Below are 18,799 nucleotides of genomic sequence, written 5' to 3'. Positions count from 1 at the left end.
AGTGCCTGCCGCCCCCAGGGTTTCACCTGCGGATCGCTGGGCAAGGACAAGGTGACTTCTTCCCCTCCCCGCGAACTGTCCGGCAGGTACTTTTTTTAATTCCGGAGGGAAAAAAGCTTTTTTCACAAAAGGACTGGTTCCTCTGTGAAAGGGAACAAACCGTTGAAGACTGGAACGAAGACGCAATTGCTCTGCTTTTTTTTTTTTTTTTTTTTAATTCGGAGCCAGCGGAAGCCATGTGCCCCTTCCAGAAGTGAAGCCCCGAAGCGTGGGCAGACCTCTCCCCAAAGCCCGATCCTCTTCGGGACGCGGCAGCGTGACTCGCTCTCCCCAGACGGTAAACTTGTCCCCGTGAGAGGGAAACTGATTAAGGCCAAGTGGGTGTTGCACTTTTCAGGGCACCTGGGCGCATGAAAACCCAGCGGACTGTCCTGGAAAGAACATGCCCCCCAAGTCTCTCTACAACCTCTCCCAGACCGCAGGCGCGAATCAGAGCGGCTTCGTTCCCGGGGTTTCCGAGGGGGACTTGCTGGCCGCCGCCGACGGGACGAGCGCCAAGTTCGCGATCCGCTGTGCGATCCCGTCCCTCTACCTGCTCATCATCGCGGTGGGCTTGCTAGGCAACATCATGCTGGTGAAGATCTTCATGAGCAACAGCGCCATGAGGAGCGCCCCCAACATCTTCATCTCTAACCTGGCCGCCGGGGACTTGATGCTGCTGCTCACCTGCGTCCCGGTGGATGCCTCGCGCTACTTCTTTGACGAGTGGATGTTCGGGAAGGTGGGCTGCAAACTGATCCCGGTCATCCAGCTCACCTCGGTGGGGGTTTCCGTGTTCACTCTCACCGCCCTCAGCGCCGACAGGTAAGGGCGCAGGTAGTGGTGGCCTGGAAAAGCGGCGCAGAGGGGCAGGGTTGCCCCTGGTGGGGGGGGGGGGGGGGGGGAGGGAGAAAGGAAAGCCCGCAGGTGGGCAGGGAGAGAGGGAGAGAGAGGGTATCTGGGAACTGGTGTAAAAGGAGTTAAAAACGGACTGAGTTGTGAAGCTTGAAAAAATATATAAGAACAATATTCCTTTAAAAATAATTAACATTGTGTTAGTTTGAAAGTAGTTCTAAAATTGCATAGCCTAGTCTCCTTCCTCCCCTGCACACACTCTGAAAATCTTTACTATTTCATAGAAAAGCTATAGAATAATTGGGCAACAGGGCACCTATCACGTAGGAGCTTTCCGTGTGTGCTAAAATCTTACAAGTGCACTTTCCTTGTTCAGTCAATAGGTAAGAATGTCTAACTTAATATTAGGAAAGTGTTTGATGTTGAGTTTTTTTTTTTTCAAATATGGGGAAACATCATTTATACTTATTAACCAAATTCTGTTATTTATTCCAAGTCAAACAACTACAATAGTAAATGCTCTTCAGACAGTTGACTACACATTCTTGCTTTAATGCCTCAAGTTAAGTGATCCCCCTCCCCTGCAAACAGGTAGGTACTGAATTTTAGTATCTTAAAATGGTGGTGTAAAAATACAAATTTGATATCAAACCTGCTTTTCACATATTTTAAAGGTGAGACATGTCTAGTATTTTACCTTGCAGACCAACTAAGTTCAACCATGTCATTTTTAGGTGTTGAGGTAAGATATTGAGGCCCAGGGAAAGTGAATCCCGTTGGCAGGGCAGGCTGGAGAATCCAGGACTGCTGACTGCTGGACCATGCCTCTCCCTCAGTCTCTCTATCATCATGCTTTCCCGCATTTAAGCAGGAGAAATGTCTGCATGGGGGTGCGGACAAAATGTCCTATTAGGCAACTGTGCATGGAGCCCTGGTTTAATTCTCTTCGGGATGGGGTGTTGACTTAAGCTATTTAGATAAACAATTGAACTTGGATGATTAAGGTGGTGGATGCACTCCTGTTCTTCAATTTACATGTTATGAGTGGAAAATGACTCCATCTAAGTGTCCCGGTATTTGCATTAATACCCTTCCATCACTCTGACATTGAAGAGTTAATCTTTGTTGAAGGAAAGACAACAATCACTGGCGAGTTGAGAGCTTCTGTCTTTTTAAACCAAATATTATTGACTTTTTAGTTTGTGTCATATTCTTTCTAAAACCACATTCCTATAAAAATGGGTGCCTTTGGGTAAATTATATGTACCTCATTTTGCTAAGACGACACTATTTCTGTTACCTTTTATACAGTTTTTTGAACCCTGTAATTAAAATATGACTTTTTAGTTTAGCTGCCCCTCTTTATAGGACCCATTTTAATTAGAAAGTTAAAAGAATACTACTTAATAATTAGAATAAAACATTTTGAATAGCTATGAATACAATAGTTAAAGTTACTATCATTGTGCTTTGATTTCTGCTAGCAGCAAGATCCAGGGCTAGAGTTTTTTTTATGCCATTTTTCTCAATCTATTGTCATGGAGACCCACAGGTAAATTGGCTGGCTCTGACCAAGGTCTGAGAACATGCTATTACTCATGTATTTACTGACCTTCTTGCTTTGTTATATATATCATGTACTTTGTAAATGCAGCGTGGATACTTTAATAATAAGGATAAAGAAAGGTGGGTCGCCTCTTCTGCTTCGTCCACATTCTACGTTGTGTGTTTTGGAAATATAAATTAAGGAACTGGAATCACTGGTGATGAAATTACCCAATACATTCCAATAGTCAATTAAAGTGGTTTGGAAACGTTCTGCTATATATTGTCTACATTTCTATTTTTCTCCCAGAACATAGTGATCAAGTGTTGGTAAGTATTTAATCTCCTCCCATTTTATCTCACCAAATGTTTGGATTTCCTGTGAATTTGGAAACAAGTAGAGGACTAATTGTACTTAGCACTGTGCTTTTCTGTGTGTGAGTTTATTACCCTCGCAATACTATGAAGCAGGCATTATTATTATTACTATTTTAAAGTGAAGAAATCTAAGCCTTGAAATTAAGCAACATTTTCACGATCTCACAGTGATGGAGCCAACATTTGAGCTCAATTCAAAGTCCATACTCTTTATCATTAAGCCACAGTATTACTTTTCTGAGCCTAAGAAATTATTAATGATTTTTCCTATTTAATGGTAAATAGACTGAAAAATTCAATCTAAAGCAAAGCACCCAAGAGTACAAAAGGAACAATGATTTTGAAAGCTGATTCATTAGATTCAACAAAAGGAAATAATATCATAAAAATTCAAAATTAAGCAGTGGTAGTGGCAATAGGAAAACTTTTTAAGCAACAAATTCAATTGTTCATTAAACCAAATATCCTATCTTCACTAGATGGCTTCAATGTCTTTCCTTAAGAAAATAGAGTATAGAAGTAGAAATCACTGTAATGTAGAAAAAGAAACAGGAAGATCATTCTATTTCAGAAAGCACATCCCAATGTGAAGCGGACTTCAGTGTTATAGAGCATCAATGACAGCATCACCGGAGAGCAGAGACTGAAATAAGAAATATAATATTTATGAATCAACCTTGGGCTTAAATCACCTTGTTCGATATGACCAAAGTGTTGGGCGGGTGACACTTTTGGTTCTTGAGATTATTATTCCTTGAATTGCCAAGCTTTTTTGAGAAGTTTCAACGGGTACATCCGTAGGAAAGATCTTTTATGTCCACTGTAGATGTGCCTCAGGGGCATTTCATAACCCCAGTGGAGGAGGAGAGACAGGGCCCGACCCGAGTTGGTGAGTCTGGTGATTTTAGTTTATTTTCTACTTTTATCTTGATGATTTTTTTTATATTTTGAAAATGTACTTGTTTGCTTGCTCACATGAAATAGCTGATTAAAGGCATGTGCATATTCTCTGTGGTATTATGTTTTTAACAGTTTTTCATACACACACACACACACACACACACACACGCTGGGATACTGAGCAGGTGGGATCCCATAAACATACTTTGTTTGTGGTTGGCTTACAGGTATCTCCTTCACTATCTATTACAGTGGCTTCATTTCCAAACTTAGGATATAATTTCTTTGATTCCTGAAGACCATTTGGCTTCTAAAAACCCCTAATTAAAATGCAAATAACTTTTGAGAATGAGTTCTCCTCTTTCCTTTAGAGGAAAAATTTCCCAGATTCCTAGGGCTGAACTATAAACTTAATAATTTTATGTATTTACCAATGTAAAACTAGGCATCAATTCTTCTTATTTTTTAAATACAACTGTTAATTAAAATGCATTTTTATTTTTTATTTAAAAATTTTTTTAATGTTTATTTATTAGACATTTATTAGACATATTTTTGAGACAGAGAGAGACAGAGCATGAATGAGGGAGGGTCAGAGAGAGGGAGACACAGAATCCGAAACAGGCTCCAGTCTCTGAGCTGTCAGCACAGAGCCCGACGTGGGTCTCGAACTCACGGACCATGAAATCATGACCTGAGCCGAAGTCGGCCACTCAACCAACTGAGCCACCCAGGCGCCCCTAAAATGCATTTTTAAATTAAATATTAAAAACCTATAAAATAATAAAAATGCAATTAATATTAATTTAATGTATCAGATTATGTTGTTTTTCTGGTATTGAATAGCCAATGTTGGATTGAATGCAGACATAATTTTTTGCCAAATCTAACTAAAGTGTTAACATATTAATGATTTCAAGCTTTTAGTTGCAAGTTAGGATACTCAGATTTGATTCCATAACTAAGCTAGTTCTGTTAGGTATGATGAACCTTGAATCATTAACATTATTTGGATATTACAACAATGCAAACAGATATTCTCTTCGGTATAATTATTTGTTAAAATATTGAAACAGATCAAATGTACACTGTGGATCTAACAGTCCCAAGGCCTTCAGAAGCATTTTTATGAGTCTTAGTCCAGTGATGGGAGGGAATGCCATAATCTGTTTTCTGGGTTTTCACCAAAACTCCTGAGTGAAGCTCAGGTACTGATTAACCAGCTGGCCCCACTGGGGATGTTTTCTTCTTTGGTCTGGAGCCCTGGATAGTAAGCTGAGAAGCCCTTACTTCTCGGTGCTGAGATTAGCACTTAGAGTGTGTTTCTAAACTCTTCTGGGGAGTTCAGATTGGCCATACCTACCTAAGAGAATACTCCACACTCACCCTACAGATAACCCATTTTACCAGAGCAAGGACTTTTTTTATTTTCAACTTGTTCCAAAAAGAATTTAAGAGAGCTTAAAAACAAAGATACAAACAACACACAACAGATATAAAAAAGGGAGGAAATCCAGGGAGAGGAAAAATAAAAGTTGAAGACTATAAGGTGACCTATACCGTCACAAATGTGAGTCACGTGTTTGTGAACTTTCTAGCTGCCAATGCAAAAAGGATAATTTTTCATAAGAAGTGCTCAGCTGTTATTTTTAGGTAGTCATAAAACAGGATAAATTGAAATCTGCACTTAATTTATCAGTTTTTAATCTGAATTTATATGGTTTTTTTTGCTAAATAAAAGTTGCTATCTTTGACTCCAATAACTCAGATATCTTTTATTCATTAGTCTCAAATGCTTCTAGTTTATGTCCTTTCTCCTTCTCTTTAGAAGGAATCTGAGACATTGGAGAGGCTGTATAATTCTCACAATATTCATACTATTGCCATAACTTGTGTACTACTTTATAGTTTTTGAAGATTATTCATGCACCTTGGTCTGAAACTTTTGGGACACACTATAACTAAGGAGGGATGCCCCGGACATGTGGGTGCTAATCCTGTGTCTGTTAGGTTCCACTGTTCTAGTTGGAGACGATAAAATAGTGCAAAACACATGCTCATAAGGCAGTATTTTCCTCATTTGCAAAATAAGAATAATGTCTTCAACTGTAGAGCCAAGGGACTGTAGATAGGATCCTATTATTTCCCTCCCTGAGTATTGAGTGGAGAAAGGCCCAAAGAGGAGAAGAGACACTATATTGGTGAGGCAGCTGAACGGTGAGTTCTGTCTCTGGGGCTCTATCACTGTCCTCCACGTTGCAACAAGTCTTTCAGTCACTTACGCTGATTCTATTTGGTCCACTTCTCAGTGGAAACACTCTCTGCGGTGTACCTTGTCAGTCTTTTGCCTGCGGTGGTGCATTTAAATAGGGGGCCATCCGCTCCAGTTGAGCCAGGAAGTCAGTGAAGTTCAACACTTTCCCTATTGTTAGCTGTCCCACCAGTACACTTCCTGTTTGTGTGTTTAAAGAACAAACATAAGGATTTACATTGGTCCTTTGGTTGCTGATTCCTCAGGAGGACTGACCGATCTCCAAGGTCTTTAATAGTTTTAATTGCATTTTTATTTTTTCATTCTCAACAAGTCTTTTTTTTAAAAAAACAAAATTAAAATTTGAGTATAGTTGGCAAACAATGTTATATTAGTTTCAGGTGTAGCACATAGTGAGTCAGCTTCTCTATACGTTATGTTATCCTTACCACGAGTGTAGCTATCATCTGTCACTGTGCAACGCTATTACAATACCGTTGACTATATTCCCTATGCTGTTCTTTTTATTCCCGTGACATTCATTGCATAACTGGAAGCCTCTATCTCCCACTCTCCTTATCCATTTTGCTCATCTCCCACCCCTCTTCCCTCTGGCACCCATCAGCTCATTCTTTGTATTTGTAGATCTGATTCTGTTTTTTTTTTTTTTTTATTCATTTGTTTTGTTTTTTAGAATCCACACATGCATGAAATCATATGGTATTTATTTGTCTTTCTCATATGTCTTATTTCATTTAGTATAATACCTTCTATGTCCATCCATGTTGTCACAAATAGCATGATCTCATTCTTTATGGCTGTGTAATATTCCATTCAATAAGTTCTTACTTAAAGTTTTTTAGTTAGTCCTTACTTTTACTTAGTGCATTTCTAGAAAAGTTGATGCTGATATGGGTTGTAGATGATTCTCTTTTAGAAGGTGTTGATCAAATATTCAGTACGAGATAGTTATATGCTATATTTGTGTATTTACTTTCCATTATTACTTTTACTTGTGAAATAGTATGTAGGTTTTAGATAATATTTATGTAACCAGTAGATTATTGTAAGCTCTATGGAGAACCCACCCACATACCAAATATACTGACAACTTTGGTATTTGGAAAGTTTATTTGTTTATTTTTCTATACAAAAAGATACACGTCTTCATTACATTTCCCTTTTTAATTGTTTGTTGTTTTTATGCCTGTATTCTTATTAGTTTCTGTATGACCAAAGTTATTTTCAGTTTCAGTCCAAGCTCCAAAGTGATGACCGAGCTTAATATTGCTAGGTTCAAGCTTAATGAACTGTCTTTTAACTTATTGTTTTAATTATTGATACAAAATATTCAATGCTATTAGGCTCATAGCCCATCTTTGTGAAAGCCACTGATTTATTGATGTGCCGGGCAGTATTTTCTATTTCCAGTTATTCATGGATCTTCAAGGGGAACAAGAATAAACATTAAGCATTTATTTATCCCAAGTCCTTATCTTCATTAATATATGTGCAATTAAGTTTTGATTTTTTTCTTCTGCAGACTTTCATTAAGAATATTTTTTTCAAGGGATTCCTGGGTGGCTCAGTGGGTTGAACGTCCCACTCTTGATTTTGGCTCAGGTCATCTCACAGTCATGAGATGGAGCCCCACATCTCCATCAGATGGACCTGAGCTTAAGATTCTCTCTTCCCTTTCTGCTCCTCTCCCTGCCCCTCCAACTTACTTGAGTGTGTGAATGTGCTTGCTCACTCTTTTTCTCTCTAAAATAAACAAACAAGAATATTTTTTCAACTTTCAATGTAGAGCTTCTTTACTTTTATCATTTGTGGAAATTTGAGAAGAATATTTTGAAAATGAAATTTTAATAATTGTGATTTAATTTAAGTTAATTTTTGGAAAAGAATCACATTTTAAGAGAAAATGGGTAGAAGAGGTAAAGAATTTAGTTCTTCAGTTGCATTCTCTGTGATGTGCCATAGCTGAAAAAATATAGAATCTGAAGTCACAAGATAGTCTTGTGTGAATTCTAAGTCATCTGCCTACTGGCTCTGTGGTTATTTCAACATCACTTAATCCCATAGTCTCAATGAGCTTTTCTGTAAAATGGGTACACCAATCAATTTTACTACACAGGATTATTTTATCAAATTACATAATTAACATGAACATAATTAACATAATTAATATAAACAGTAGGTTGCTGTGTAACTACTTCTGCTATGTCATCTATGTGTCAGGATGACAAGTGACCCATTAATTCAAAACAATATTTATTCACATATGCAGTTAATTATTAGATAATAGGCAGTAAAGTGGGGTGAAAAATGAGTCTATTGTAAAATTAATGAAGGTGATCTCTCTACCTTCTATAGCCCTTCCCCAATTCCTTTAATCATAGACTGGCTAGTTCCAACCTATTGCCTTCATCAACATGACTTGTCATTGTCATTCCCCTTCTCATGAGACTTTCATGTGTCATTTAAGTCACACACTTTAGTGGGTTAAGAACAAAGTGATTTGGCCAGAGGGTAGATCCCTTTGTGTCAAATGGAATTACTGAGCCCTCTGTAATTGAATCCAGTATTTTTTCATTTTTTCCAAGGTGACATCCCACTTACTACATTATTTTTAAAAGATTATCATTTTAGACATTCTGTTCTATGATCATGAATAGATATTTTAAATAATAAATTTAGTAATTTTATTCAGAATAAATTTTACTGCTGTGAGCTATAAATACTTTTTAAAACATGATGTGACGTATCATAAAGGGCAGGCATCTAGTTCTTAACGCTGAACTTTTGCTGGATTCCGGAAACTCTACTGCTGAACATATGTCCTTTGCACCAGACAAGCTCACAGGGGTCTTGCATAAAGATGCTTACTGCCACAGTCAATCTCCTTGAAAAGTGGTTTCTGAACCTGGTTTATATTCAGAACCATTTGAAAATCTTAGTAAAATGTAGAGCCTCACATTCTATATCTTAGAGAATGTATAAGTCTGGAGAGAAACCTAAGACTCTATCTTTCTTCAGCTCTCTAGGTGGTTCTGAATATTGATCCAGCTTGGGCATCACTAGACTTTGTCTCCATCCCTGACATCATTTTCATCTCAACCTAATACCGGATGACCATCCCACTCTACCAAAACTGTCTTAATAAGCAATCTCCTTGCTGCTTGGACCACATTTCCCTATTAGTTCAACAAACGTTTACTGAGAAATGACTATGGGTCAGGCATTGTTATGCACTTTAGATACAACAATGAGTAAGACATAGGCTCCAGTTTCAAAGGAGGTTTTTGGTTTTTTTTTATTTTTAAGGAGCGTTTGACACAGAGGTCTACACTTCTTTTTGAAATTTCCTCTTTCTCTTGCTTCTGTGATATCTTTCTCTCCTTGGTCAGAATGTTCACATTTAAACTCTTTGTTGGCCTCTTATAAATGAAGGAATGACAAGCAAAAAAAAAAAAAAAAAAAAGATTATGGATAGTCTAACTAGTATGTGTGCAGAAATGTGTAGAAGGAGATTTTGAGAAATTGAGATGACTTTATATGAGCTAAAATTGATCTAATTTTCATTATATGTATTTTAATACAATGACATTTCATTATCCCTTACATTAAATTTAGACTATATACAGATATGGTAAGTGCAAGATTCAAAACAGAAATTAATGAAGAAGCATACGTATTTATTGATATTTAATACATGAATGGTGATTATGTTTTCTTTAATCCCTTTTGATTCATTATTTTTTAAGTTTTCAATTAGGGATACCTTTCTAAGACTATCTAAAAGAAAACAAACATAACTTTTCACACATATGTATTATGCTACTAAATTTAATGAGATGGTTTTCGTACTGACGGACTGTTTCATTCCTATATTTTTTAAATGTTTATTTATTTATTTTGAGGGGGGGAGGGGCAGAGAGAGAGAAAGAGAGAATCCCAAGCAGGCTCCGCACTGTCAGTGCAGAATCCAATGTGGGACTCAGATCCACAAAATGTGAGACCATGACCTGAGCCAAAACCAAGAGTCAGACGCTTAACCGACTGAGCCACCCAGACACCCCCTCATTCCTATATTTTCATAAATTTTTAAATAAAGGATGATTAAACATGTCCATATTTGCTCTGTATTGTTTTACCTTTTATCCTTTCAAAGATGCACATGAAACACTGGTGTAAACCTTCTTCTCTGACAATTATAAACCATGGTTAAGGACTAATATTGATGCTTCACTAATCTGTTGCTTTAAACTATAATTTCCAGCTTTATAGAATTGTCAGTACTCCCCTTTCTAGCAAATGTATATCATTTAGAAGAAGATCCAAAGTTTATTTCCCTTTCCTGCAGGACATGGCTAAGAACTGTACCTGTCGAAAAGGCCTTCTCTATCCCTTCCTTACACTCCCACTAGGTTTCTTACTTCCCCTAAACCAAGAATCCAAGAGCTGTTGCTACAGCTCTGTTATTACAATGTTAGCGGCATGTTATTGGCAATGTTATTACAATGAAGGAGGTATAACTTCCATTCCTCTTTGCAGTTTCCCCAACATGCTTTCTGTTTATGTGCTTAGAGATAAGGTGGGAATGGGAATAGGGGAGTGATGTTTTCCTCCTTTTTAGTCCACAAAGGAAAGTTCAGAATATTCTTTGAGTTTTCTGACAACATAACAAGGAAGGCTAGTTAATTGATTAATTTTTGGTAACCATCACCCCCCAAAACTTCCCTGCTCTTTCTCCATCTCCTCTACGTACAAAAGAATTTGCGATCGGCTTTTTGGCACTTTGATCTTAAATAGGAATTGGGAGGTAGTAGATACCTAACTTTTGAGGAGAAATTCCAGCATAAAGAAGCTAAGCAAACATACCACCAAATAAATATCTTTAAGTGTATTGGTTCATTTTTGGTTTGTTTAAAAATCTGATTTAATTATATTTCCATGAATTCCAGTAACATCATTGTAATTAATGCCAAAAAAAAAAAAAGGCAAAGAGACATATCTGAACATGAAAAAAGAAAAACGTGAATCTACAAGTGAAAATAATGTATATTGATACTAAAATATAGTTACTTGAATCCATAAAGGGAATGGTTTCTTCTAATTATCTATTCACTTGCAAAACAAGAACTTCTAGAAATTAAATATATGATAGCAGAGGGACCACTGACTGGGTGGCTCAGTCAGTTGATCATCTGACTCTTAGTTTCAGCTCAGGTCATGATCCAGGGTTGTTGAGCCCACCATTGGACTCCACACTAAATGTGGAGCCTGCTTGGGATATTCTGTCCCTCAAAATAAAACTGAAAAACACATTTAAAAATCTAATGGTGGAAATAAAAAAAAAAATTATAAGAAAGAATGGACGCTAAGGCTAATAAAGCATCTTAGAAAGTAAAACCAATAAGAAGGTGGAGATGAGCTTGATAAAGTGAAGGAGGAATTAGATTCAAGTATTGAGACTCCAATTATAAAGCAAGGTGGTAAAAAAACAGAAAGAAGTAAATTCAGGTACAGGGAAAATTATGCAAAAAAAAGATCAAGTAGCAACTGTAGGTAAATCGAAGACATGTTTAGGAAAGAAAACAATATATTACTTAATTCTACAGTAAGAGATATTTGGTTGGTCATAATAGCAATCTAGTGACTATTTTATAAACATTTAATATAATTTACTGAATTAGGAAGTTGGTAATGGGAGAGATAGAAGTATATAAGAGAGAAAATCTTCAACTTCCATAATAGGATGTCAAGAGCAAATGTCTACAATATTTAATTCAGGAGATAGTGGCAGAAGGACATTTCTTAGACATATGGAGGTAATGATATGAAATTTGGTTCAACTCAGGAGCAGGACCTGAAATGAAATCAGGTCCTGCTTTTCTTATTCTTTACAGGCTCTTAGTGTTCTCTGATTAAAAACAAAACAAAACAAACAAAAAACCCCACCTCTTTGAATGTATTAAGCTAATAAACATTAAAAAGAAACAGAAAAAAACAGCTAATTCTAGTTACCGATTGTAATTCGACTTTTACTTTCTTCTGAACATGTAATTAAGCAGAAGTGGGGGGGGGGTGGGAAACACATGCCTACTTTCTTCTGTCACGTGCAAAGTCTAGGTGAAACAAATGCAGTATGTTCGCTACTTTATTTAATTTGGGGTTGAGGCCCTTTGCTGTTGCTCTACTTTAAGTTTTATATGTGTCCTGGTATACAGGGGTAGACTCTCTAGATCAAAATGCAAACTGTCTTTCTCTGATTGAGGGTCTGGGAATGATGCTTGATGCAAATCAGGAAGAAGAAGGAGAGGCTCCCCTCAGAGAGGTATTGAGGCCAGGAGCTGTTTCTCTCTTCCGGGCAATGGGAAACATCTTTACAGAACCTCAGACCTTATCTGCTTGTTCTGTTGCTTGAAGTATTCTGAATTTTTAGAACAGCATTCTAAATCAACTGTAAATAAGGAGAAGGTATAGAGTCATGGCATGGTTAGTATCTGCTAATTGGCAGGCACAGTAATAGGTAGTCTCTCCATTTTTTTTTTTTTTTATCACAAAACTTTGAGAAAAATGTTTTTATCCCCACCTTACAGATGAAGAAAAAGACCTTAAGTGATTTTTCCAAAGGATATTAGAGTTAAGAAAATGGCTCAGGTTTGTTTGACTAAAATAATTTTTTACTGTGTCAGGTTAACCTCCTAGGTGTCCTATAAGCTGAAATACTTTCAGAAAAATATAAATAACTTGATGTTCACATATAATTTTGGTTTGTTTGCATTATGATTACCCTAAAGTGTGTGATTGAGTTAGCTGTTTATATTCTTTAAGCCCTTGTGTCCTGGAGTGTGGTTCCTTTACCATTATGATGGTGTTATATAGGAAGAGAGAGGCTTTCATGAGGTGTCAACAGGAAATAAATTTCAGCTACAAAGACAGGATGTTATTTCATCTTCAGTGCTTTCAGTTCTTATGATTGAATTATGGAGAAAATCCCAGTCTTTAAGGTTTACTAATGCCCTTAGGGAAAAAAAGTGGGAGACTAAGTCACAGAAGGTGAAGAGCAGCAAAATAGAAGTTGGTAACATTATTTTGTAGACATTTTATATTTTAGGGTTTCTGTCTATTATTGCAATTATAGCAGTGATAGTTTTTTGAAAATGCAGTGATTTAAATAAAAAAAATGAAAATATTCAATAACTGATGATACTTGTACTATGTGTGATTTAGAAAAATACTTGCAAAAGAGGTAAGCAAATTAATGGAATTTGGGGAATGACAATTTAAAATCTTTTCCTTTCTCCGTCTTCTGTGCTAATAAGCTATGGAATGTCTTGTAGACAGACATCAGAGATTTTAAGTATTCCATATACTGCAAAACAGCTAGGGAATAACAGAGTTTTAGCATCTCTCTCTCAGCCAGTAGGATCTCTCCTTCCTTCCTTCCTTCCTTCCTTCCTTCCTTCCTTCCTTCCTTCCCTTCCTTCCTTCCTTCCCTTCCTTCCTCTTTCTCCTTTACATTTTTCTAAGAGAGTAATCTGAGTCATGTTGTCTTCCCAGGTACAGAGCCATCGTCAACCCCATGGACATCCAGACATCCCGGGCGTTGCTGTGGACCTGCGTCAAGGTGGTGGGGATCTGGGTGGTCTCCGTGCTGCTGGCACTTCCGGAAGCCCTGTTTTCGGAAGTGACGCGAATTGAGGGCGTTGAAAATGGCAGCTTCACGGCGTGTGTACCCTACCCTCAGACGGATGAATTACACCCAAAGATTCATTCAGTGCTCATCTTCTTGGTCTATTTCCTCATACCACTTGCTATTATTAGCGTTTATTATTATCATATTGCAAAGACCTTAATTAAAAGTGCACATAATCTTCCTGGAGAATACAATGAACATACCAAAAAACAGGTAAGCTTGTTAGGTGTGTGGGTGGGGGTGTGTGGGTCAGATGCAATAACTGCTGTCTGCTGTTCTATGGCATGGGTTCTCAATACCATGAATGGTTAGAACAGAATCCCAGGGCACTGGCACAAGCATTAGCCTGAACTAGAAGAGATGTTGGGGTGGGAGGAGGAGGGGAGGGCATCTCCAGTATGTGGCCATGTCAGAGCTTTGTAAAAGCCCACTGAGGTCCAGCGTATCTGCCATCTGGGCCTACAGCTATTAAAATTTAATGTCTTTGAAGGCTTTTCCTTACCGGCAAATGTTCATGCAAAAAACAACATAATAAACCAGAAAATTAACTATAAATTTATTTAATTATTGTCTATTCTCCCATTAGCCCATTAAGGATGACAGAAAGTCTGGGACAAGGATTCATCAGGAAAGGACCTAGGATCTGGGGATGAGGTTTGGTAGGATGCCAGAATGGGCCTCTGGGAACAGAAAGTAGAGAACAAAAGTGAGGAACAGCAGGTAGAGAACAAAGGTGAGAGTGATCAAGAGGTGGTTGATGCTGAAGTTGTACTTTCTCTAACTCAACATTATAGCTTTTCCTATAAAAATTATATATTAATTTAAAAATTACAGTATGCACCTTATGTAGTCTTTCTTCCTTAGAAAATACTCAGAGATACTAACTTAAGGTAAAACCAGTTGTGTTAATCCACAAAGAGATGGAAATATTGTTCTAGTGGGACAGTTTCAAGTTGTGCATTTGTGTACACAATTTTTAGCAAAGAACCTCTTCCAAAAGGCTCTGTAGGTACAGGGATATGATGGGTGTCCTTCACCAAGTTAAAGGCAAGTTGAATGGCGGATCATTAAAATTTGCTGGGCTGTAGTTGGAGGCACAGTTTGGGGCTTTGCACACTTCAGCAACAGCAGATTCTGGAAGGGTTTCTTGCATGGAAGGTAACCTCTATTTATTGATGACCATCAGAATCAGAGATCCACATCTTTTTTGAAAGCTAAAAAATCAACCAATCATTAAAATAGTTGTTAGATAAATTAATACATTCATTATCTAAATACCTAGCATCGTGGGGCGCCTGGGAGGTTCAGTCACTTAAGTGTCCGAATTCAGCTCAGGTCCTGATCTCACAGTTTGTGAGTGTGAGCCCTGCATAGGGCTCCCTGCAGTCAAGGCAGAGCCTACTTTCGATCCTCTCTCCCCCTCTCTCTCTCTGCCCCTGCCCTGCTGGTTCTCTCTCTCTCAAAATAAATAGACTTTAAAATAAATAAATAAATAGATACATAGATAGGTAAGTAAAAATAAATATCTAGCCTCATGGTAGCCAAAAAATCCAGTTCATAGACTCACTGCGCTTTTTCCTTTGCCCTGTGATCCAAATTGTATCTCAATTTGGGTATGTGAGTTTTTGCTTTGTTTTCTAAAATTGAGTTCCTCCCACCCTCCAACCTCCACTTTTATTTTATTCTTTTAAATGGCCTTAGTTCTGCCTTGTGTTTTGTGAGTTTTCTATTGGGATTTATAAACCCTGACTGGGTAACAGGGCTTGATATCTGCTGAGAAGTAATCTCAGTGCTGACGGCCTGCCTGTGGCATGAAATTCTTCCACCCATACTCCACCTGTTAGTGTGGACACTGCTTTGTAATATAAATTTCACATTTATCTTACAGTCAAGTTGCTTAACTCATGCCGCTGGGATACATCTGGACCACAGCATTTGTCGTTCCTCCTCTTTACTGCACCTTTCTTTGTTGCCCCCGTCACCACTCACTACTACCCCCCAATACCAGTTATGTTTGGATTGTAAACCTTTCCAGTTTTGGTATGTTCTAGTTGACTACCAGTAGTTTTAGCCCAGAATATATCATTTTGCCTCCTATCGATATCTTTTGATAAACTAAGTTTTCATACTCATGTTGCCGTATTTAAATATTTAAACAAGTAAGACAAATACGAGCTAAACCTTGAACTCTACATATTGGAAAATAATTTTTGAATTAGAAGAGATATATGTCCAATATTTGAATTTTGTCTCTTTATCACATTCCTGAAGAGTTTCCTATAAAACAGTGAACACAGTATGTAAAGTTTATGAAAAGAAAGAAAATGTACTTTTATTTTTAAAGGTAATCTAACATAGTTAATACTTATAGGATTGACAGTTATGTCAGATGGTTTTGATTTATGTGAGTCAGAAGTTGAAATCTCAAGTTTTGTTTGTGTGTCTGTGTGGGTGTTTGTGTGTGTGTTTAATAAGGATTTAAAAAGTCATGCTTTATTTCAATTACCCTGATTTAAACAAAATCTAATACCGAATATATTTTGTGGTTCATTAATTCAGTGGATTTAATACAAACAGAAATGATTAATGTTTAAAGTGAGCACAATAAGACTTTAGCAACAGGAAAGTAGTTAAAAAAAAGAGAGAGTTTTTATAGGTCACAGTTTAGCTTGAAGACATAGCCATTTATTAGTAATTTATCATCTGGTCTCACATAAGCTGTCAAATAATTTTATTTTATTTACTTATTTAGTTAGTTTCAAGTTTTTATTTAAATTCTAGTCAGCATATAGTATAGTAGTGGTTTCAGGAGTAGAAGTTAGTGATCCGTCACATATGACACCCAGTGCTCATCACAAGTGCCCTCCTTAATACCCATCATTCATTTAGCCCATCCCTTACCCACCTCCCTCCATTAACCCTCAGTTTGTTTTCTGTCATCAAGAGTCTCTTATGGTTTGCCTCCTTCTCTTTTTCCCTTTCCTGTATGTTCATCTGTTTTGTTTATTAAATTCCATATACGCTTAAGATCATATTGTTAAATATATTTAATGAAAGAGCATAGTGACCAAAACAAGCTTTGTCAAACTGTTAAAATCATCACTTTGTTGAGGAAAATAGTTTTTGTATTTTGAGATGCATTTGCATGCTATGGTAAGTTTCACTTCTTTTGCACAATGTTTCTCATGTTGACGGTTCCATTTTCATTTTAACCAAAGGGACTGTTTGCTTGTATTTGCAGATGGAAACACGGAAACGCCTGGCTAAAATTGTGCTGGTCTTTGTGGGTTGCTTTGTCTTCTGCTGGTTTCCAAATCACATTCTCTACATGTATAGGTCTTTCAACTATAATGAGATTGACTCATCTCTAGGCCACATGATTGTCACCTTAGTTGCCCGAGTTCTGAGCTTTTGCAATTCTTGCGTCAATCCATTTGCTCTCTATCTACTCAGTGAAAGCTTCAGGAGGCATTTCAATAGCCAGCTGTGTTGTGAGAGGAAGTCCTATCAGGAGAGATCAACGAGCTACCTTCTCAGCTCTTCTGCAGTGCGTATGACATCTCTGAAAAGCAATGCTAAGAACGTGGTGACCAATTCTATTTTACTAAATGGGAACAGCATGAAGCAGGAAATGACACTGTGATTTCAGCCATTCAACTCACTACCTGGAAAGAACTTACCTTGCTATCTCTATGGAGCAGAGCAGAAAGAAACAATTTTCTCATTCTTACTATTGCTCAGCTGGTTCATCAGGCGATTTCATGATTGACTCAGAAAAGGCAAGACAAACACAGCTAGCATTCTTCTCTGAACAGGATTTTGCCTTGAAAAATATATATCTCACACTAAAAGTCAGTCAAGTGAAGCTCTATTTGTGTATAAATCAATATTGCTTCAGGATTTAAGCTGTTGTTAGAGCCAACTCTACTGTATTTATCTTAAGTTTGTTTTATCTTGAAATGTATTCCTATATTGACTTGATTCAGTGATGGTAATATTCAAATTCCTATTATTTGAAAAAGGAATCATATTTCCCTGATGAATTTTATTCATAACCACTGCATGTATATATCTCCTTTATTTAAATAAAATAGAAAATTCAAAAGGTAGAGCTTAATTACAAGTCAATAACATTTATTGTGATTCTTTGTGTGATTAATCATAATTTATAGAGATAGCTTATGTCTGTAACTTTTAGGTATGTGATTAAAAGGTATGATGACATTTGATTATGAATAGTAAAATAGATATCATATGAATATGATTTTACATTATGGATGTAAAACGGGTATCATATGTCCCAAAACGATGATTCAGAAAATTGCATGGCCATTTGTGTATACATTTCTAAGTCCTTTAACATTTCGATGTTTCTGTATAGATATGAGAAGATTAGTGTAATTCTGGTGAGGTCAGTCACTTACTTGTCTTCTCTTACAATAGCCATCTAACAAGTGTGTGAAATCTCATTTAAGCAAGTTTATTTGGCATAGTACCACAGTTTCCTCTGACTTACCATCTTAAAGTTTTCTCTAAAATGCAAGCATGGTCTTGATTAAATTCTAAAAGCTACCCTTTCTCAGATTTGTATCAGTAAATCTAACATCTGAATTAATATATATGCTTTATAATTATTAGTTATTATAAAGTATATTAATAGTATATATACTAATATAAATTATTAATATACTCTTTCTCTTTACAAATTAGCTGAGCTCTTTCTTTCTTTTTTTTTTTCCAAAGGTACTTACAGATTTATTTTTTAATATTTTGTGTTTTCTTATTATATTACATAGCTGAGCTCTTTCTTAAACACCCTTAAGCTGTACTATTTAGGATGTGAAATAATTGTATGCAGTAATGGGAAAAATAAACACAAGCAAATTACCTATGATAATAATAATAATGGTAATGAACATGAATCAAGTGTTTTCCTTATTCTAGGCATAATCCTAAAGCTTTACCTATTTTATATATCTAATTTAGTACTCAGTATAAACCCTGAGAAATATCAAATTTGGTAGGGTATGAAAAGTTACACAATTTGAGGAATATGTCTATTAAAGAAATACACTAGTAAATTTTATAAATTTTACCCGATCACATAAACACATTGCCAGAGCTCC

The 18,799-nt window shown here is 36.7% G+C and overlaps 1 protein-coding gene across 1 annotated transcript; it reads left to right on the top strand.

Moving 5' to 3' along the window:
• The first annotated feature begins 231 nt into the window (after window positions 1–231).
• NMBR (neuromedin B receptor) lies at window positions 232–18,271 on the top strand. The gene is made up of 3 exons (XM_060616800.2): window positions 232–864; window positions 13,538–13,886; window positions 16,915–18,271. Exons 1-3 carry the CDS (start codon window positions 443–445, stop codon window positions 17,314–17,316), a joined length of 1,173 nt encoding a protein of 390 aa, XP_060472783.2. The 5' UTR covers window positions 232–442; the 3' UTR covers window positions 17,317–18,271.
• The last annotated feature ends 528 nt before the right edge of the window (window positions 18,272–18,799 follow it).

This window comes from Panthera onca, chromosome B2 (genome assembly GCF_046562875.1).
Source record: "Panthera onca isolate mPanOnc1 chromosome B2, mPanOnc1 haplotype 2, whole genome shotgun sequence".
Classification (NCBI taxonomy): domain Eukaryota; kingdom Metazoa; phylum Chordata; class Mammalia; order Carnivora; family Felidae; genus Panthera; species Panthera onca.
Note: the sequence above shows the minus strand (reverse complement) of the source record. Positions and strands in the feature narration are given on the sequence as shown.